Source organism: Amblyomma americanum, chromosome 9 (genome assembly GCF_052857255.1).
Source record: "Amblyomma americanum isolate KBUSLIRL-KWMA chromosome 9, ASM5285725v1, whole genome shotgun sequence".
In the NCBI taxonomy this organism is placed as follows: Eukaryota; Metazoa; Arthropoda; class Arachnida; order Ixodida; family Ixodidae; genus Amblyomma; species Amblyomma americanum.
This window is the reverse complement of record NC_135505.1, coordinates 129,955,325-129,977,906: the sequence shown is the minus strand read 5'-3', so window position 1 is coordinate 129,977,906 and position 22,582 is coordinate 129,955,325. Positions and strand designations below refer to the sequence as shown.

At 42.5% G+C, this 22,582-nt stretch overlaps 1 protein-coding gene across 1 annotated transcript; it reads right to left on the bottom strand.

Moving 5' to 3' along the window:
- Window positions 1-1,430: 1,430 nt before the first annotated feature.
- LOC144103677 (uncharacterized) lies at window positions 1,431-21,546 on the bottom strand. Its single transcript, XM_077636336.1, has 10 exons — window positions 21,486-21,546; window positions 20,107-20,267; window positions 19,679-19,771; window positions 17,865-17,994; window positions 10,889-11,016; window positions 6,867-6,938; window positions 6,040-6,161; window positions 3,342-3,388; window positions 2,442-2,516; window positions 1,431-1,492 (listed from the first exon to the last, which is right to left on the bottom strand). Exons 1-10 carry the CDS (start codon window positions 21,544-21,546, stop codon window positions 1,431-1,433), a joined length of 951 nt encoding a protein of 316 aa, XP_077492462.1.
- Between the last annotated feature and the right edge of the window lie 1,036 nt (window positions 21,547-22,582).

The following is a 22,582-nucleotide window of genomic DNA, read 5'->3' as shown; positions in this document are numbered from 1 at the left end:
GTTTTTTTCCCCACCGTTCTTCCTCATCTATCAAGGTCATCAATGAAGACAATTCTTTAATTATCTCGTTTTTCCGCCCTCTAACGACCTTCGTTTTTTTTTCTATTTTTGCATGAACCGAATGCTAAAATAAAAGATGAACACAAAGATGAACAAAAGCAGGGGCCCGTTTCATGCACTTTCAACAACAAAATAAACTCACAGCACGAGTTTCAGCGAACCTGCGCATTCGCTAGTTTTAAATATTCATACAAGGGCTACGCCCAATTTCTGTACACCCAGAGAGCGAACCGAATATGGACGCCTACTTCGACCTTCACTGCTACACCGTGTCGCTTCACTCCGGTTCAGCAAAAACGGAAGCCTGTCAAGGACTCCCCAACATCGTTTGTGAGTGCTCCACTGGCACTTCCGGCCTGCCCTGCCTAGTTCGGAATGATCGCACAAAGGTCGCAGGCGGTATCCAGCTGGCTTAATTTTTTATTTAGCCTAAGCACCTTTGTCATGACTGCAGGGATATGTTTCCATGTTAAAAACCAGTCTGAGACAAAAAAAAAGATTTACGAAGTGCATGAAATGGAGGGGAGAATTGAGTCTATGTAGCCTCTGTCTTGAGAGTTGATTACTCAAAAACAGCATATCTGCAGATTAATGACAAATAGATAAGTTATATTACTTGTAATGCTTCTGAATTTCCAGTATACTGCAGCTGGAAAGGTTGTACTTTTTCAAGAGAAGGTGATGGCCACGTCCCATTAGGTAACCGTCAGTTGCAGGACAGGTGACTGCTGCAGGTTTCTTGGTGGATGATTTAGCAGGAGCAGCGTCATGATTTGCCCCCAGGCTGAAATGAGAGATGACATGAAATCCGGATCATCAACCACAAAACACTGCCCGAGGACGTTTAATAAGTGCAGATGGTGACAAAAAAAATGCCATTAACAGCGATGACAAACTGTAGTCGCGTAATTTGTTTCAAAGCTAACCAGTAGAATTAAAGAGAACAAAGCTCTGAAAAATCATCAGTTGATTACTTTTTACTTTCTTCGGCATTAATATACGCTGCCATCCTTGCCGTGGATGAATAAGTATTCAGAACTTTACGTAGGTTATTCTTTTGGACTGGTGCCTAATTGTATGCTCTGTGGAAAACTTCTCGTAGCTTGCCATTCTGGAATATTCTTTAGTTTTCTGTGGTTTAATGCTGAGGTTTACGTTAGCTTTCTCTTTAAAACGTTCTGTGATCAAGAAAGACGAAAGTCCGTATATAAACGCATGTCATAAACAAGCATTCATTGAAAATATGCAAGGTATATTACCGAAAATATATGAAAAATATGTTTACACCTAAATATAGATAAAACAGTTCTCAACATATCCTCTTCGCCGTCAGCCGGTGGAATATTTGCGCAAAATATTTGACATTGAAATCACGGGCACACGCGCCAGGACAAGAAGTCTATATTCCTGCAAAGTTTCTTCTTTTCAGTTCCTTTAAGAGCAATTGCTGCACTTAGACAGTGTGGTGAAAGTTGTAGCTTTTCCGTCATCCCCAATCTTTAAAAAAAACATTAATCACAACATGGTGGTTTTAAGGGGATCTAAACAATGTCTGAACCATGATCATTGCAGGTGTGCGGCGGTGAAAAATTTTTATACTCATATTATGGCTTTCAACAGCTGCACCAACACACATGACCATATTTTTCAGCGCTTTAATCTATTTTATACACTTCCCACGGCGAAAATGTCCTTTCTCTTAGTGGACTTTATAGTGTTCTCGAGCTATTGGAACCTTGTCTCACAATGAGTTAATGATTGCATTGTACTTCAAAGAAACTATAGGCGAATGCACTGCTCTCGTTCGTTAGTGCAGGTGCCGGGTGATGTTGGCACTTCAGGCACGATCAATGATTTGCAAGTTTAGAAACCCAGGAAAATAATCAGCATGAAGAGACCACACTTTGGTTTCTGCTTGGTTAGGTCTGCGGAAACTTGGAGCTCTTTGCACTTATGCACCACCTTCAGGATGCATTTTTGGAGGGGGGGGGGGGGGGGAGAAGCGCGGATGGTGCTCCAGTGCAGACCATTTTACTAAAAAGTGTTGTGTAGCTGGCCCGGCCTTTCAGTGGCTGTCGTATTTACTTTATGAAATTGACATCTCCCTTCTGTATTTTTGCGGTGGAAGCCGCATTCGATTCTTGAAAAAGAAGTATGTACGGGACAAATTCTTAAGAAAGGTCATTTTCCCAGAAATGTTTCGGAGCCCTACACTGCAGCGTCAATTGCAGTGTAAGACATAATGCGTAAAATTTGTCCGGGAAAAACTATGTTCGCCGAAAAATTGCTCTCTGTTGAACTGTGCAACGACATATGTTACAACAGTAAAGATTTTTTTGTAACTTACATATGCGCCAGCTCGTGCGCTAATGTTTTCTCACCACTGTAGGACAGCGGCTTGTCCTGAACAATTCCAACTCCGTGTTTTGTGCAAACAGAACCAGTTGCTGCGGCTCCTGAAAAAGTACGTTGAACGAACTATTTATAATTCCTCATGCCACACTTGCTACCTTCAGTATTACTGCTGACCAAATTATGGCTTCAGCATGCAACAAGAAATCTCCGTTTTGGAAGCACGAGCCGCTGAGAAAAATTATTCCCACGTTTACTCCATTCCCACTGCCTTCAAAAGCTGTCTTCATTGAATCATCGTTACGTGAGCTGTAGATTATTATAACCTCTAATCGTTAAATTCATAGCATATCTCCAGAGATATAACATTGCATTTATTACCAAAACGGCATAACGCATTTTATTCAGAAAAATTTTTGCCAGTATAATTCTTGAATTTATCAAGAATGAATTAATCCAAGTTCAAAAATTTCCACTTTAAAACACAGCCTAAACTACGAGATGAGGATTCTATGACATCCCCATTTCAGAGCACGTTTGTAAAGCTGTAAATCAAGGAGCACTGTTCACTTTTGCGAGTTTGTGGACAGTGTTCACCCAACGATTCCAATGATTAGATGAAAACCAACTTTCTCATTAAACCAGAAAATGCTTAAAAATGGCTAATCACACGGGCAGTCTGTCGCTTTGATATGTTTTACTGCAAGAAGACCCGTGCACTGGTCTGCATTCAATGCATTTATCCATAGTTTTCAACGAGACCTCGGAGTGCAGAAGTGTTTGTCACTCTCATCGTGCACACATATGAACATATCTGCAATCTTTCTAACTCCTTCAGTACGAGGCCCATACTCAGTTCTTGTCCAAATTCTTGACCTGAATTCCTAAACATTTAATGTAGAAGGAATAGTATTGAAAACATGACTTACCTCTTACTGTCCTCGCTTTGCCGTGTTTCCTAAGCTTGATTGCGTTTCTGCAAATCCACAATATTATCTTGGGCAGACGACAATGACAGAGTGTGTTGTCAAGCAGTTATTTTATCCTTACAGTTATTTATTTAGAGCAGCCGTTGTCAGTTAATTTAGTTGGCCTAGGCTGCGCAAACCATACTCAGGAGGATATTTTTCTCATCGGTTGCAATTAGTTCGTGCTTTCTTTAGTGAGGGAAAATTTCTCATTAAAGACGATAAATTTAACTTTCATGAATAACTCGGCTATATTCTTAAATTCTTGTGCTTCTTTGCTAAGCTCCTCTCCAAAAATGAACAGGCTATTAATAACAGTTTTTTTATGAATATTTCATTCCAGATGTTCTGTTTAGAATGGAAAAAAATGACAATGTGTAGTCTCCTCACATCGACTCTAAAATGAAGTAAGGTATTGCCTGCTGAATGCATCATCTGAAAGCGTCCTTGCCGCGGCCTAAATTCCCATGTTGCCAGTCCCAGATTATAAATGCCTTTATTAGTACACCCACACTATAAGCTGCAATGCTTAAGTCGCCTTTCCCTGCGAGAGCCGAGAAGCTTACTTTTCAAACTAAGGCTGACGAGTGCGTCTTTTTACTTCACGAAGTAATTTTTATGGCGCACTGCTAGGTGGGAAAACGTGCCAATGTATTTCAATGCACGGCGCAATGGCCGGATAGAAGGATAGTAGCGGTAGTAATTTGGCGCATTACATGTTCTTCTTGGAAGAGGCACTAAGTAGAAGCTTTCATGATAGAATATGATTAATAGAGTGTGCACGTCTATATTAACTTCAGCGATGCAAACCCCACAAACGAAACTTTTTCGGCATGTTCAGCAATTTTGTTTAAATGGCTTTCTGGTGAAAGGCATTTGTTTGATTAAAATGTGCGATTTCAGTATTCTACACCGCATAGCGTAAGGGAGTGCCGTTCAAGGGGTATATCCTGCAGGCCGATAGAGCTAATATTTCAGAGATTCTTTGCTTGCATTGAATGTAGGAACTCTCAAAAAGTTCTGGAGAACTTGAATTCGACATTACTATGGAAGTTCTTTGGGACTGTAATTCTTTCTTTCGTTGCCAGGAAATAAAAGACGGCAGTCTACTCTTCTTGTGCCGCCATGTTGTTGCTCCATCTGAACAAACCAACAGCTGTAATTTTTCTCTAAAGCATACACAGTGGTAGCGTTCCTTCCATCCCACTCTCAGTGCAGTGCCGAGTGATATCACTAGGCTATGAAAATACCTATGAAAATGTCTATTCTTAGGACCTATCTGCTCATGCGAAGTTTAGATGATTTTACAAACATTGAGTTATATTCTTGGCTGTATAAACGTACAAAAACAAGGAGAGATAGATGAAGAGGAGGAGGGAAAGGCAGGGGTGTTAACCAGAAAGGGGTTCCGGTTGGCTACCCTGCACTGGGGAAGAGGGATTAGGGGACTAAAAGGAGGAAGAGAGAAGGGAAAAAAGGCAACAAGGAGAGCGAGGAAATTAAGCAGCGTAGCTGAGCAGCTCTTCTATGATCCGTTTTGTTTTGTTTCTTTAACCTTGTACAAAGGGTAAAATGAAGTGCATTCACTTCCAGTAGCACTAAGAGAATGATGATATATATTATGCGATAGCAAGCCGTACATTGCGAGGCAACAAAGCATTATTGTGCGAAACCTCTTATTACGGCAAGTTGCTGTAGAGAGTAATGGGTGTCTGCAGAGTATAATTTTGGGTACTGATAGTAAAATTTTGAAAAGCAAAGCCCCCATTTTCAGATTCCGAGTACATCATACTGCTCAAATGATTTTATGGAAGCTCTAGAAAACATATATATACTGCGGCTAAAGTCGCATCTGAAACGCAATGTACTCACTGTAGTCCCTTTTGTTATCTTTTTAAGAACAGTGGAACAAAAGGTGGAGCTTGAGCACCCATCCAAATTGTTTGAATTGACAGAATGAGAGTTCTTATCCGGCCACGCTAAAAGTAGTTTGTGCTGCTTTGCCTTGAGATTGCCCGTGATTTAAAGTTAAATACCCATTCAGTTTTTCACGTACCTAACTAAATAAATGGCATGGACCGCACTGCCATGCTTCACCGATGCTGAGATTCTCGGAGCCGAGAGCATAGAGAAAGCTAATAAGCAAAAGCCCTAGGATAAACGGCGGGAGTATATATTTTGCAGTATTTTGTGTACAGACGGGAGCACGCACATGTGAGACGTCTTATTTTGAATAACGTACACCACCAAAATTTTTGCTTGGGTCTGAAAAAGATATTGCACGCTGTCTCAAGTGAGTTAATGTGCATGTCCCTTTTCAGCTGTTCAATGTAAGAAACTGATCATGTAGCATAAAAGCTATATTAAGCAATAAAACGGAGAGCGCTGATAACCAGCACACACTGCATCTCTTTGACCTGTATGCTTGCTAAGCTGATGGTGCCATATATTTGTCCGAAATATCTGGCATGCCTGCCTGATGTCCTTTCGGAAGAAAAGAGCACTTGTGCAGCTACAAGATTTTAAAAAATCCCTCATTGTCACATAAAAAAGCACCTCTGCTTTTTGATTTTCGTGAAACGAAGTGACGGTGTTAAATGGTATCAGATAGGAGCGCATGCTATTCAAAAACGCAGCTCCAGTTTTCCGAAATTCTTACCTTGTGAAAAGTATTACTGCATCGCAGATGCCAAAACAACCCTTTTCCAAGTGTGCCACCAAACGCTTGAGTGTATTGATGGCATCCACGTACTTATTTCTGTACTGAATTAGTTCCCTTCCCTGGCATGAGAAACAATTAATGCCTTCTTTGAGGACAAGAAGATCTGTATTGATTGTTTTGCATTGAGGCGCATCATTGACACGCAAGCACAAGAATTCAGTGAACTCGGGAAACATTTCATGAGGCAGGTCATATCTAACTATTAAAGCTTCATGCCACCCGTTAGTTCTGCATAAATTTGCTCTGCGTGGACTAGTGATTCTTGAACATGATATTCTGGCATTGAGTCTTGCGGCCTTTAAAGTTCGGCTGCACCTCTAACAGCTTTTCTTCTTCTGAATGCTGGAAAACATTGTTTTTTTCGATTCGGCTGCACATATTATTATGAGTCTTGTGCGTAGATGTAATATCTAATGCCAAGACCACTAAACGCATTGTTCCCTGGTTTGGCTCAAGACCGTCTTCCGCACATCAGGGCAGTTAGCCGTCACCACGGCGCGGTAGTAGGACAACACACGTACCACATTCTATTTTACCATATCAAGCCATAACATGCAGCGCCATGCCGCGCCATGCCGAGTCACACCATACCCAGCCACGCTGCCCCACCGCATATTGGCGAAATTTGCCCACTTAAGCTCCTAATCTATCTCTGCCGCACTTCTCATTGCCTGATTGCCCAACTTTTCACTTCGAAAATAATTGTTTTTACTGCTACTACACATATTAAAACCCTTATTACATAATGAAGATTAAATACTTACGTAACTTACAGTTGAGGCTTTGAGTAGGAAACCAATCTTAGGGTTTGTCATACCGTCGTACCTGAGCGCAACCTGGAGGAACAAAAAAAAAAGCAGAACTTTTATAATGCTTGGAGGGTACTGTTTTGACGAATGTAACGACATTAATAGATATTCCAAATATTTGTGCCAAGTGCCGCAAAACCTGACATGTTAGGTCATTTCTGATTATGATGCCCTCACAGATATGCGTCACAACTACTACAAGTCTTATCAGCAGCTGAGCAGCATGAAGCACCTATTACCTTTCTCGACCGCTTTAACTAGCGAGCCATCGATAAAATGCATATTATTCTTGATAATAATGAACTGTATCTAAATGTTTAGCGGAAGTAATGGTTAATTTCAGTATAGATACATTATTTAGGCGCTTTGGCGCGATAATGTGTATTACGAACTCTCAGAGTTTTCTTAGAGTGGGCTTTACCGACACTTAGTTCCTTGTTCCAGGCAAATTACCATTCTTGATATCGCTAATATAGCGGTTTTATGCTAAATATTGCACACTGCACATATTTCTCCAAACGGTGGTGGTGGTTGCAGCTTTTTCGCTGTTTTCATACAGGCAATTTTTTCACCAGTATTACAGTCGGCGTTTTTACTCACATTTTGGCGTCGTGCACATCATCTCTATACAATAATGATAAGCGACTAACATCACACACGGTAACATTTCCAGCATGCAGGCTAGGCAAGCCTTCGCGATGCCATCGAACATTTGGGGGCTGTAGAGCTGGACCGGTGGGAGAGGTTTCGCTTGCAGCTGACGTTAATCCCTTAGATGATGTCCTGGGTATCGGCAACAACGACACGTGAAATGAACTAAGGGCATGCAGGTGTTCTTACTGACTAAACTTGGCGCATACACATGACAACATTTTACGCCACGCCAGGTATGTATTGCTGCACCAGCGTAGTCAAGATGTAACGCAGATGAGGCTGCAAATTTTCTTAGCTATCGAATCTTGCGGATGATTGACCGCGAGAGTGAAATGCTTTGACTATCGGCAAAGCAGCTTTACACAACAGGCCACAATGAGTACGGGGTCGTTTTGGTATGATAGAGTTGCTGTGTCTGAAGGAAGCCATCTGAACTTAGCGCATAGCATCACGACAACTAGCTAAAGAGGTACGTACTACTAAGCTCGGAACAAAGAAAGGGCAAAAGGCAGCGCCTTGTCAATGTGTCAAAACAACAATGGAGACTGAGCGCGGTTCCTAGTGCGCCTCCCACAGAAGCGGCCGAGGGCGGCTGCCGATTGAGGGGCCAAGCGACTCAGCCGTAGTCGATTTCTGCTAGAGCGATTTTGTAGCGATAGCTACATTACGACAGCATTTCGAACCTTCAGCGTGGCGGCGCGCCACCCTGTGGCTGCAAAGCCACGCTGTCACGCGATTGGTCACGTGGTGCGGAGCAGCTGCCGGCGGCGCGGCGCCGTGGCTGATCACGGGGTTCGTCACGTGGTTGCTCACGTGACCAAGTTCTACTCAGCCAGCTGTAGCTATCGCGTCACTCCAGGTTTAACCAGACCTAAACCACAGCCAGTTTTTTTTTTAATGTCGCGAAACTACCACACTTGCTGGTCCACTAATCCTAGCCCCTACTCTCGACTACAAGATAGACTGCAAGTATTTTCTCGACAGACATCATATACGCGGGTAGGCTAGCCGGTTGTAGGCTCTCCGTGGCTGTGTTTGATATTACATAAAGGCGCAAACAGCGAGTTAGACATTTTTGTCGCTGAACACATGATGTTGATGATGCTAAATTTTTATGGCGCAAAGGCAGCTGTAGCCAAAGAGCGCCATGGCACAACGTATTTTTCCTCTACTCAAGGTGGGGTAAATGAGCAATTTTCCAAGTATGTCACCCTAAATAAGCCGAGAAACAGGCCAGGGCAAAGCTTGTACACATTGTATCACCAGTGGGTACCCGGCGGCACTGGGGATTGAACACAGCACGTCCCGCATTCAAGGTGGATGCTCAGACCACTAGGCCACCGCTGCGGTTATATAGGTGAACACAGCGAGAGTGCAAATTGGTGGATGATTGATGGTAACCTTCTGGCCGTGGTTGTTCCTGGCTGTCGGCAGCGACATGTATTGTAAACTGCGTGACCGTTGGCGACAACCTTCTTTGTTATACTTCCCGCGCGGCAACAAGTGGCGGAAAAGCGACGTCCTTTTGTAGCGATAGCTACATTACGGTAGCATTTCGAGCCTTCAGCGTGGCTGCGCCGCCACGCCATCACGTTGTTGGTCACGTGGTGCGGAGCAGCTGCCGGCGGCGCGGCGCCGTGGCTGATGACGCGTGGTTTGTCACGTGACCAAGTTCCACTCGGCGAGTTGTAGCTATCGCGTCACTCCAGGTTTAACGAGATCTAAACCACCGCCAATAATCAGGTTCCGAATGCGTATGAAAACCATATCTAAGTTACGTGTGCTCAATATGAGCAGACTTAGTTGTTCGGCAGCAAGTTAAAAATATTTCTTTTGTACTCTGTTCTTTAAGCAGGCTTAACTTGAAATTACTAAAGTTGAGGATATGAACACCTGTGCAATGTTCGGAATTTCCGAAAGGCGAATTCGATTCGTCGACGAATCAATTAGTGGGTGTTAAAACTCGAAATGAAATAAATGTTGCATCAAGTGTTCAAAATCGTTTCGAATAATTAGCAGAAATCTCGAAATAGGGATGTCGTAACTTATATCACGTTGATCATGTTCACTGGGCGTACAGGATTGGCCGATGAGGTATGGCTCAGACACTTCCAGCTACTATGGCCTTGCTGATTGAAATCACAGGTCATGGATCGTGCATAGCTCTCGCCCTTATGGTGCTTAGATGTTCCACTAGTAATTTTACGTATATGGGTGAGATGACCGTAATAATCTAAAAACACTGACTTCACTGTGCCTGCCTCTTTGCCGAGGACACACGAACATCTTTTAGCGCCTGTAGCTAGTACTGCATAGGTATTATAGCCCTACCGGTGTGCAAACTCTTTCGCGTGTTTCATCCTTTCGTACAAGTGCTGGCTACTTGCGTGAATATTCGTGAATATATACGATTCATATTGGGTTCTTTCATTCGATCTTTCAGAATCGTGTTGGACTGGGAATCCAGCTGCGGTATTGGTGGTCAATTTTGTAGCAAAGCCACACTTTTTTTTCTATTCGATTTAGAAACGACTGTTCGCAGACGCCTAATAAAATCAGATGGGACGCTTAAACTCCTCCTTAACGGTATGAAGCGACAGAGTTATTGGGTTAATGAACATATATGCGAAATTGGTCATTATCGACTTTACGATGCGCCAGAGCCCTGCGATGGTAGGTGCTGCCACCGGTGTGGGTTTTGCGACCCAGGTTGCTCTCACCGATTGGCCTCTCCCGACGATCAATTAATTTATCCGCCAAGTTCCGCGGTGATCTGTTTTCTCACAATCCCGTGGTCACCTTGTGAGGTCACGTCACCTGGTAGCCTACCTAGATTGCTTCTGTAAAGATTTTCATTAACGCAGAGGAAGACGACCGAGTTTTCTGCAGAACGGGAGCTTTACCGCTACATAATTAAAATGACGCACGGGCGTAGAAAACTGTTCGTAATCCTCATCACAGGATACGCTTTCGAAGCACACGTGGTGCGGCTAATATGCAAGAAAGTTAGTGTAGAAATGAGAGTGAGGAAAACAATAACAACTGAAACTTCTCATTTAGATGAAACAACCCACGGTTCACTATGGCTTATTTTTGCCCATCCTGGTGGTGGAAGATTAGCATCCAGAAAGTTCAAACTGAAAATTATTTGGTACCATTGGGCGAAAATGATCAATTACCTATGAATACCTGAAATCCCTGAAATGCAGATGTCTTCTTTTCAAGAGACTGTCGGTGCGACGAGGCCTACAATTGCTTTTTTTGTCAATGAGCGATCATCCAGTTTTTAACAAGACAATTTTTAGACAAAGTGTGCCGCGTACTGAGTTCATCATCGCCCCGAAGTAGGCAGATAGTGCTACATAATCCTTGAAGGCGCTTCTGTAGTTCTTGGTAGTCACAATGCAAACCTCGACGAGGAAAGTTTCCGGGCGCTCTTCAGCTGCTGGCCCTGTAAAGTTAGAAGTCGTGTCCATAGTAAAATCAGCATAGCTGCAGTAAAATACTGTGAAATTGAAACTCATTACAAGAGGCCCACATTTTTCGTCAGAATCGGTGAAGTGGTAAGAAAATGTTATGATGTATTCGTCAATCTTCTTGATGGAGCATTCTTTAGGAGCTATGCTTCACTGAAATAAAGAAACATGGGAGCACAGGAGCAACGAAGGACATGATACATGATTGGGTTTTTTTCAAAAGCAGCCGAAAAAATGAGGCATTCACTCGTGAGACAGGCGTGCTCACCAACTACTGACACGTGAATGAAAAACAGACACGATAAAACGGTAACTCACTGAAATATTTCGAATGTGTCGCATTTGGAAGTTGATTCTGTGCGTACTCTTTAAATTGGTGCCAGCGAGAAAGGGGTGCAGTTTGTACCGAATGATCAAAATTAGGCTATGTAACTAACGCGCGTGCGTCAGGAGAGTTAGTGGAGATCTCGGCCGGTTTAAGGAGTTGTATTTCAAATTTAACATCCCTGGTGGCTCGGAGGTTATGGCGCTCGGCTGCTTACCCGAAAGAGGCGGGTTCGATCGCGGCCGCAGTTGTCGAATTCCGATGGAAGCGAAATTCTAGAGGACCGTGTGCTGTGCGATGTCAGTGTACGTTAAAGAGCCCCAGGTGGTCGAAATTACCGGAGCACTCCACTACGACGCCCCTCATAGCCTGAGTCGCTTTGGGACGTTGAACGCCCATAAACCATAAACCTATTTGTTGTTTTCTTTTATTTTTTTTATGTCGTGCATAGCGTACATCCGAGTATGTTAGTGCATGATTCTTTTTTTGGAACACCAATCCGCTTAGAGCACCAGTCCTCGTTTTCATTTAGATGTTCATTGGGATTAAATTTCAATTTCAAATTAAAGTTTAAAACTGTTTCCAATCAATTTCCAGCTTACGTAGACTTCTACACTTCACGTCCTGCTCACATACGTGAGATCTCCTGGACTAGTGTAGAAGGAGAGGAGAGAGAGAGAGAGATAACTTCATTTGATCGCGGGGTTTGTGGCATCCGGTTCATGGGTCCCCTCAAGGCCCTACACTGCACATTCATAGCACCATGGAGGACGGCAATAGTTGTTTACTGCACACTTTAAACCTGTCCACACCTGTGTTCGTCCTTGTTCGTCCTTCTTCTTTTCTGTCTTCTGTCTTCTTTTCCTTGGCTAAAAACGTGCCGTTGCGCTGAAGAACTATGAACTTCAATCTGTCAACACAGCTGCGACCGACCAGGTACGACAGTCGCTCGCTAATAGGTGTACCTTGTGCTGGCGTTTTCTTCATTTCCTGTGAGTTCCAACGTGACTCCAGCAGCCCAAATGCGATAATATGATCTTGGGTTCAGCTGCCAAACATCTTGACGGCTAGGCCACGGCGGTGAGTACTTATACGCTCTATTCGTAAATGAAATTGAGATGCGGAAAAGGACTGTTGCTCTCCGGCTTTTAGTCCTTTTTGTCCTCCGCCTTTTTGTCCCTAGCTGCGAGGTACGCTACTCCGACCTCTTCCTTTCTCCAGGCAATGTAACAAAATGGCATCACAGGGCTATTCAAAGTGCGAATTTCTTAGCTGACTGCCTAAATAGAGTGGTTTGGCATATTTTGAACTTGGTTATTTAATGGTCGTTGCATATCATGGGCTGCAGAAAACGCAGGTTCATTCTATCCGATAAACATACCTCAACCAAAATCCAAGCCTGATGTTGCCGAAAGCTTACCTGGAGTCCCGTGTTCTTCATCCTGTTCGCGTGTTCCAAGATCTGAAGAAAAGAAATTTACATCGTAAATAATTCAGGCGAACATATTCGAAGCTCAAACCAAACCACAATACTAAATATAATCAGATGTTGCCGTGCACAGCATGTGCTTCAGATGTCTTCGGGCTCTTTATGCCTGCAACAAGTAAAAATGCCAAGGGCAATGCGATGACAAGAATAGACCAGCTGTTATTAAAAAACAATTCAGGTTCCTTAGTTCTTATTTATCCTCCGTAGCAAATTATTACGGTGCCAGGAGAATTCACAGTCACATCATGAGTGCGTACGAAAGAGCCCTGTACTGCGATTTCGAGGATCACACCCGTATCTGCAACACAATGATGACGTACTTTTATTATACACAAGAATAAAATGTAGGCCCTTTTTTAGACTCTTCTGCCTTTCCAGAGAACTTCCTGTCGCAATTTCATGTTTTTTATTCCGATAAATGCTCTATCGAAATTAGTTCCTTTCACAGGGAAGCTCTGAATCTGGCCTCCTAGTACAAAATCCGCAATAAAAACACACAAATTTGACAGAACCACAATTAATCCACACACAACAACAAGCATTTCACACAGTTAGGAGAATTGAGCTCATTAATGAAAAACACCACAAAAATGTAATTACAACAAGTCCTAGTTACCAAACTGCTCTAACGCATGCAGGCAGTGAGTTCCAAAAAGGTATTTCTGAAAGCAAAAGGGTTTTTCGTCCATTTGTAAAAAAAAGCAAATTCTCATACTGCGAAAATATGGTCGGATTACTCCGTCTGAGACTATAATTGCAATGCTTTCAAAAGAGCACTGAAAATGAGCGCAGAAAATTTTAACTGAGCAGACTCAGTCAAGGAGGGCCATCAAAATTTCGGTATAAAAGAGCAGTTCATGCAATTAACAGGCAAAAAGTGACTATTCGGATTGCGCGATTGTGTAAATGGCGGATGCTTGGCGTACGAGTAGCAAAGGTATTTCCCAAGAAAAATATTTAGCTAGTCAGGTAGCGGTGTTTAAATGCAAAATTAAGTGGATGAACAATCTGTTGCTGAAACTGAAAGTTATCACGCTTCGAGCGATGCACCCGGATACTGAAACCTATTTTTGCGTAATAATTTAGTGTGTATGTTGGTTTAAAATGATATTGGTCTTATATGATGCTATGAAATCTCGTAGAGTAAGAAAGTGAGATGAAGTCTTGACCAAACGAAGCGGAGTAACATTGATAGCTCCCCTATGATGGTGATGAGGAAGGATAATTTTTGAGCAGTGATTTCCAGCTCGTCACTTTCAGAAGAAGTAACTAGAATTCCATTTTCAGCGTTAAAAGTTTTATTGGGTCATTTATGCTTATTTCGCCGGCATATAATGTGGTACAATCAGCTGATAAAATGCCGCTAGATCCGACAAAATAACACCACCACTGGTTGCGAAAAAATGGGCGCAAATATGACTATTTTAATTCGGTGAGTAAAACAGATGCGTATAAGGTTGAGAGTAGTTAAGCATTCTCCGGTGTTTCGGCAGGTTATGTTATTTGTAGCTGCGGTACGTAGACAGCGCTTCGATTTGGAATAGTCTTATCACAATTTCGGGCTCCAAAGACGACTGAAAAATATGCCTGTAATTTCCAGAGGTTCTAGCCGGACTTTCATCGAAGAAGTTTTGATAATTTCGCGGAATCTACAGCGAGATTAACATACTTCCTTTCGTCCCGTGCTTGATCTTTTTTACGCTGTGCATTTGAACGAATGGGCCCAGACTCGCACCTTCATTTGAAAAATCTCGAGGGAACACAGAAGCTCCGCCTTAAGAGTATGACACAATAGCATTAATGAGTCCCTTCAGGGGTCTGGGCTCCCTTTGAGTGTCATTTTGGAAGCAAGGATACTGTTCTTTCTTTCAGCGTCGCATAACAGGTAACCAACCCTGAACAGTACAATTCGATAGAATTGGAGATTCCTTCCATGCTAGTACCTCTTTCCCTTCCTCCTAAATGCTTCCTACATGCCCATATGCTCGTAATTGACCGTTTTCTATATTCATTGACGGTAGGCAGCCCTCAAATCGTTACTGGCGCAGTGTTGGCGCGCTCAAGTGATGCTCCACAGGTTGCTCTTTCCGGGCTCACCTAATGTTCAAATGCCATGGAAGGCAGACACTTCGCCAACCAGTGAGCAGGTTACCACTTGCCATGGTAACGAAGTTACGGTCACGTCGCAAGAGGTTAGGTGACCTCTCACGACCAATCAATAGTTAAACCACCAAGTGCCACAGTTGCAAGTGCGATCACAATTGGGTGGCAAAGTTTCCACCTGCCACTGTGGGCACGCAACGATGACGTCACAAACTCGCGTGACCTTGGCGGTAGGTGGGTCACCTGATTTTGTTGGCATGCCAAAGCCGGCGTCGGGTCCAGTCACGTTGAGCGGGACATTTCTTTTTTATCATTATCATTTTAATTTGTGACCCATAGCCAGCTCGGCTAGTGAAAGCTTCAAGTGCAAGATATTCACTAATGAAATGGTAGATATTCAAACTACATGTACAAAAAGACGTGAAATAATACAGTCTCGGCATTGCAAATATGTAAAGCGCATGGATATTCTGAAAAACAAAAAAATTGGTTTATAAATGTACAAAACCAAACACAAACGTATTTAGTACCACAGTTCTGGACAAACAAGAAAAATGCTTTTCAATAAGGCCGAAAAATTATATTTGAGTTTGATGTCATCGGGAATCTGATTCCATATCCGAGCGTCAGTTGTACTCTAATAGCCTTTGACCGTATGTGTTGTGACAATGCGGTAGGTTAAATCTATTATTAGCGGCGCCTCTTGTTTGTCTCAGCGGCGATCTAAACAGTGTAAGAAGAAATGGATCATTTGTTTTTATTACTGTGTTTAATATTTGAGCTATCTTTAGTTTGTATGCAACTGATACCGGTAATATTCGCAGTTCTTGACAGAGTGGTCGGCTAGGGTCGGTTGCCTTTGCGAAGGTTATGGTACGAACAGCACGTTTCCGCAAGCGTAAAATTGATTCTAAATACGTTTTATAGGTACCGCTCTCTGTCTCTAGGCAGTCACTTAAGTGACTATAGACAAACGCGAACTACAATATGCGTAAAATGGGTGCAGGAAAACATTCCCTCGCCTTTATTAAATATGGCAGCCATAACCTAATTTAGAGCAATTTTAATTTGTTGCTTCCAATGCATGTCCGATTCAAAGACTGCACCCAATTACTTGGTGCGGGAGACATTAAGCCAATACGTAGCGTTTAAGGTTAGAAATAAATTATCAGAGCTAATATTATTTTTCCTTGAGTGAAATAAGGTATACTTTGTTTTCTCGGTGTTAAGTGTGAGCCGACTGTTTACGAACTACTGCGAAATTTTATCAAGTTCCTCGTTAATTTTGCCTTCTAGATCCTCTAATGTACATCATGTAAAAATAGCGCAGCATCATCAGCGTATATAACAGTTTCAGAATAGTTCAGAAACATTGGAAAGTCATTGATGTATATAGAAAAAAGGAGGGGCCCGAGTACAGAGCCCTGCGGCACGCCAAGTGTGATTTTTTGAGGAGCGGAGATATAGTTTCTGATAACAACGCATTGCTCTTGACCAGAAAAGTAACTCTTGATTAAATCATACATTTTGCCCCTTAAACCATAAGTTTCTATTCTCTGTAGTAATATCGAATGGTCAACCGTGTGAAAGGCTTTTGGTATGTCTAAGTAAACAACTACGGCCAGTTTGTTACAAGGTAATGCAGTATTTATCAGCTGTGTAAGGACCAGAACTGCCGAGGAAGTGGATCTTTGGGGCCGGAAACCGTGCTGATAGGGACAAAGGACATTGTACTTAAGGTAAAAGCTCTGTATTCGCTTGCAGAGCACGTTTTCGAATACTGTAATATATAACACTTAATACCGAAATTGGCCTATAGTTTAACAGAATGGACCGCTCGCCACCTTTAAAGACTCGCTTGACCTTACCGGCTTTGAGCTCATGAGGATACACTCCACTTCTCAGGGAATTATCAAAAAGATGCAGCAAATAGGTGCCTAGGATGTCAATATTGTTTTTTATAATTGCCACAGGTATTGCGTCTAGGCCTGCTTTTTTGCCTATTTAGAGACTGCTGACTGCGGCTATCACTTCCTCTACAGATAAATCAAGCAATGCGAAAGCATTGCTAACAAACCCAGGCCTTCTTAACAAGGCTACATCAATATTAATCCGTGAAGCCAGTGAAGGTTCTATGGAAGCAAAATGAGCATTAAATAATTCAGCCTTGTGTTCCCTGGCTGATTAAGGCAAAACATGCACTTTTGAAGGAAGGCCAATTGCGTCATCAACTATGTCCCACATTTGTTTTCGTATTACCCCGAGTCTCCTCTACAAGTGACGAAAAATATTCTTTTTTCTTCTTCTTCATAAGATACACCGATATGTTGCAGTAGCGTTTAAACTGGCTTAGATAATAGTTTGTTCTTAATTGCTTCCAGTTACGGTACCATTTGTCCTTTTCCACCAATATGTTTGTGATCTCAGTTTTCATCCAGGGCCATGTTGGCTGGCTCTATTTTTAGTCGCCACTGTAGAGCTCCGGGTAATAGAGGTTTTCAGAGCAGCTGGGAATTGTGCGTGCTCAACATTACACACTCAACGATATCGACTTAAATAACGGGATACTTCACGTTGGAAAGCTTTCTTTGTTTCCCGTCTGGTGACCTCCAGCTCTAAAGCGCCTCCTCTATGACATAAAACAACGGATTGTATTATGAATAGTCTACAATTGCGCTGGATGAGATGAGATCTTCTATTGCGTTTAAGTGGCAGTGCAGTGCCTCAGCAACGCAGATTCTCAGAGAGAGAGAACGTCAGAGAGAGAGAACGTGAGAGAGAGGGCGTGGGCCCCTTTTTATACCAGTGACACATCACTTTAAAAAGATGGCGTTTGTAGCAACATTGTTTCACGGCTCACGGCATGCGGTAGCCTCGAGTTTCAATTTTACAAGGAATAGTCTCACCTACATCGTCGTTATCATCATCGTCACTGTCATCTTCGACCTTGAAGACCTTGTGCAAAGGTGTGCCATCAGACGATCGCTCAGCAGCATCCAGCGGCGTTATCCTCAGTTCGTTTGATAAGATTCCATGCTACAATGATAGAAAACTTTGGCATGTATAAGCTTGGAACTAGTCGATTCCGTCATCTATTCAGTTGTGTCAACTATATTTTTGTTGCAAAAATTCTTAATTTTCTCAAGGCGAGCCAAGCTATATATCATACGTTTTATAACATTCAGTACAAATCGTAATAGGCAGCTATGTAGCTTAGGTTTGTGTCTGCGATCGCAATATGCTGCCCTTAGAGGGGTATAGTACGTACCGCTAAATCTTCCGCATACATGTGGCTGTCAAATTATTCTGACGCCCAATAATGTTACGCGCGCTATGCATACAAAGTAACCTGTTATTTTTACTATCTTTGGCATCCTATGCATTCTGTGCGCGCTTAATGAACATAAAATGGGCGCTGAACTTCTGTGTCTCATGTTGATATTTTCTTCCTGACACGTTAAGTTTCCCAGAAGTCATACAGGAATTGTAGCAATGAAATCACGGTAAATATTGTTTTGAAAGAGCCCACAAGGCTAAGCGACCATTACGTTCGCCTGTCCATGTAAATGGAATTAGTGCTCGTTGAAGAATGTTAGGGAGCGAAAAAAATGCGGAGCGTCTCCAAAAGCCCTAGTGAACCCTCGAGACATTAACGCCCACATACCATTCCAGCCCTTTCGTAATTAGTCATGAGAGATTAGAGGACGGACAGGTGGTGTTCTGAGATATGTAATATGCCATTGGGTTTTAACGGTGAGTACATTTTTATCCGTACTCAGAATATCAGTGGCATTGGAAGGGCGCCTAGAACTTTTGCAACAACGTTTCTTTTGTGCGCAAGCCTCTAACACTCGCCGCTTTTTCTGCACCTAGTGGTACAGAAGGAACCAATTGCACATAGACATAACAATTTCTTCTAACTTTTTTAACCGTCTTTGCCAGTGATGATTGTATGCATGAAGCGTATTTGGTGTATGCTTTGGAGGAGTCTGCATTTAAATTATTTTTTTTGTTTCGTGAAAGCAGTCGTTGATTTTTGTGGCTATTTTTAATTTACGTAGTTTCAGTATATATATTTTTCTACTATTCTAAGAGATCTTAGAATGTTCAGTAAACACTTTAATTTATCTCAAAAAACATCAACACACAAGAGCTATTAAGGAAATTGCTCCGTTTGACTCCACCTTCAGTACCTACTGTTGATCAGCCTGTTTAACGAAACCTATCTGCTAACTAACTAGCGATCCCAAATGTTGGCCAACAGTTGACTTAGCTGTTTTTTTGAAACTCTAACAGCAGCAGCAGCCTCAGGCATAACAGCCCCCTTTTCCAAACTAGGCGCTCCAGTCTGAACAAGTTGTGGACTAGCAAACAGATAGACGGAGCGCGGACAGTTTTTCGTCCACTGAAGTCATCGTGCTTTCAAGAACTCTGTAAGCTTCAAATATTACGCGTAGTTGTCGGTAGGATTAAAGACTTCGAATAAAAAGATGCAACCTGCACTTTGCTCTCTTTCCTGAACTACGTTGCTAGTCACTCTTGCCCGACTTGTTCATGTCGAAGGTTCTGAAGAACTACATGGGTGGATTCAAAAAGGGGCCTGAGTGGTGATGAATAGTTACCGATATTGAAAGAGTATTAAAGATATTATGTACACTCGAGGTTAGCAGTTTTTGACTACAATACATTTTGCACGGTGTTTCTTGTTCTTAGCACTTACAACTTCCAAGCCAGTCGGCAGTCTGCGAACGAAGACGGATGATCGGTGCTCGGTGCTGCGGTAGAAGTCTATTTCTCTGTCTAGTTCATTAATCTGTGAAATTTAAGGTGTGAACACAACGCATTTAGTGACATTTGTAAGCAACTCATGAATATGAACTAATGGAAAACACATCACTTCATGTTCTGTTGTGATCCTAAACGTACGGTCTAGACCTACTGGCATTTTAGATAATGTTGTCGATTCTTGGATGAAAGTTTTAAATTGCAGTCACGGAATAAGCTAAAGAAACGCGAAATGCAAAACTAAATGGTTATTGGAGCATCGGTGCATGCCAAAGTGGGCCCAGGAAGCTGTCTCTGCATAGTCTGCAGGAGGCACTTGATAAAAACATGCAATAAATATTATTGCTATAGATAAAAACTTACAATGACACTGTCGGAGTCACTGCCGTTTAATATGGTCACGCGAAAGTCTTCACCTAGCACGTAGCTCTTTTCAAGTCTGATCGTCATACCATCGTGCACAACCAGCACTATACCTCCATCGTAGTCCCTGTCTTCCAATATTTGTGGATAGACGAGCAGCTCTGGAAACAGGAAGAAAATGCAGTGTGTGATGATACGTCACTCGAGGAGCAGCTCATAGCGTCGGAAGAAAGTCTGCAGAATTGAGAAGGGAATTAAATACACAATACAGCAGTTGAATATAACCAATAACATAAAATATACAACATTACACAAATTTTGAACCCACCCCTCTGGCGCTCCATGCTGCGCGAGCAGGCAGCCGCCATTTTTATGTTTTTTAAGGAGCGCTTCAGCGGACAGGAGGAAGCCCCTGTCTGAGAGCAGATCAACCATGACCTGCACTTACAACGGCGCGATATTTGAAAGCTGATTAATGACTCACTTGACCCTCGCTCAACCTTCCAAAATATTGTCAAGGAATGTGGGCGCCGGTAGCGAGGAGGGTATGATTTGAGACTAATTTATAACTAAAAAAAATGTATCCGCTGAGGCAAAAACTTCTCGAGGCGGAGTTCGGAGCTTCGCACAAGAGAAGATGAAGCGCGCCTGTATTTCGGGTACATGCTTAAATTATATGGCATACAAAAAATTTACTGTAACAGAAACCACAGTGAACACGCACCGAAGAGACTTTGGCAAGAAAATTTGTCTTCGAATGCTACTTCTTCTCATGTGGCTCCATCTCAGACTTCTAATCCCACTTGTCGACTGACTGGTCTTCTCGAAACATTGCTAGCGGAATGATGTTCCATCTTGACCCTTGTTTATTTTGACTGCTATCTGCAAGAGTCCCAGCTTTGGACTTTTACGTCTAGCGTGAGCCTTTTAAATCGCAATGCAAAAAGCGCCTAAGCATGCTTATACTGCGTGGTAGCGGTTTAACATTACGCGCTCTAGCCTCCAACTTGAAAATATTGTACAGCTCTCAGTAGCTTCGTTTTGCACATGCGGCGTAGTAAACAGCAAAATGCATCGACTGAATGGTTTCTCTAGTCTAAGACGGCTAAGCATTATTCTACAATACAGGATGTTCTAAGCGGTACCATACAGTGACTCCCTAGGCTCCATGTTTAGTTTAGTAACAATATCACAAGGCCTAAACGCAAGACATTGGGACGTGCAGGGGAGAGGGGATTGCCTACTACGCTAATTTAGATAGCAAGGAAGAATCTTGTGGCCTATGCTAAGTTCTGTTTTTTTTTAACCCAAAAAAAAAACTCAACGAAAAATTGCTGCGGGTTATGTCACGTATGAAGATATAAGTAAGGAATTCTCACCTGCGTACAACACGTTGGCACAAAGTGCCATGAGAAGGAACGTATACCAAGCTGACCGCATTTTTCCCGCTAAGTATCAAGCGGTTTTGCAGCAGACTTTTGTGGTCTGGATATGGTTGTGCAAAGTAGCAACGGCTCGTTTTGCTTAAAAAATATTGAAGTGGAAATAATTTCAGCATGGTCTTGCGGTTTTTTCAAGGGCTGCTCCGCGCTCTTGAGTGATAGATCGCTTGATGGCGCATTCATTACAAGAAATCGCACTCGACAGACAAGAAAACTCAACAGACACGCCATTAGACTCTATTGCTCAACAAGTTGGCATGACGCCAGGGGCATTACATATTCAGATGTTTTATATTTTATTTATCTCCTTCGCAGCCCTCCAGAAATACCGCGCACCAAAAGCCAACCCACGCCGCCGCCTTAACAAGGAGGGTGCCCACCCACTCATATTTAACCTCAAGAAAAGCCAGCCGCCACGCACTCGTGTACCAACCTTTGTAACCCTTCAGGAACGGTTTGTATCATGTAGGAAGCGTCCGCATGGAGTATCCTTTTATATTTATATTTATTTTATATTTATTTTATTTTATTTGGTCTTTCATTATATATAATGGAGGAGATAAGGCAAAAAGCTGCGTACGCAGCTTGACTAAGGCCTTATCCCCTCAAAGGCAAAACAGTAGTGAACACAGACCGAACACCGATCAGAAACTAGTAACAAAGAATAATGAAGACAATAGTTACAAATGTGCAATAGATTCAAGTATCTGCGCAAAAGAAAAACAAATTTCGGTTAGGAGCAAACACAAAATGCAGTGATAGGCCAAGTCGACAATGTACGTAATGAAGAAATTATGAGTACGGAAGGAGCATGAGTAGCACAGCATATTATGACGTGAAGCAATGAAGGCACATAAAAATGTCTAGCACATCATTTGACATAGGAAAACAAAGGAAAAAACGGTTAGGTTCTTACTCGCTGAGCATTAAAATAGCGATAAGGACACAAAAGTATGGTACAGCTGCACATTGCAAACACTTCAAATAAATACACGAGCGTAAACGAAACAGCTATCGCAACTTTTTCGCATCAA

Coding starts and splice junctions, on each gene's coding strand:
- LOC144103677 (XM_077636336.1), bottom strand. CDS start 21,546: ATGCGGTCAGCTTGGTATACGTTCCTTCTCATGGCACTTTGTGCCAAC. Junction 19,772..20,106: donor GTGACTCCGACAGTGTCATT/GTAAGTTTTTAT, acceptor TAAATTTCACAG/ATTAATGAACTAGACAGAGA. Junction 6,939..10,888: donor TCGGGGCGATGATGAACTCA/GTACGCGGCACA, acceptor TTGTTCCTCCAG/GTTGCGCTCAGGTACGACGG.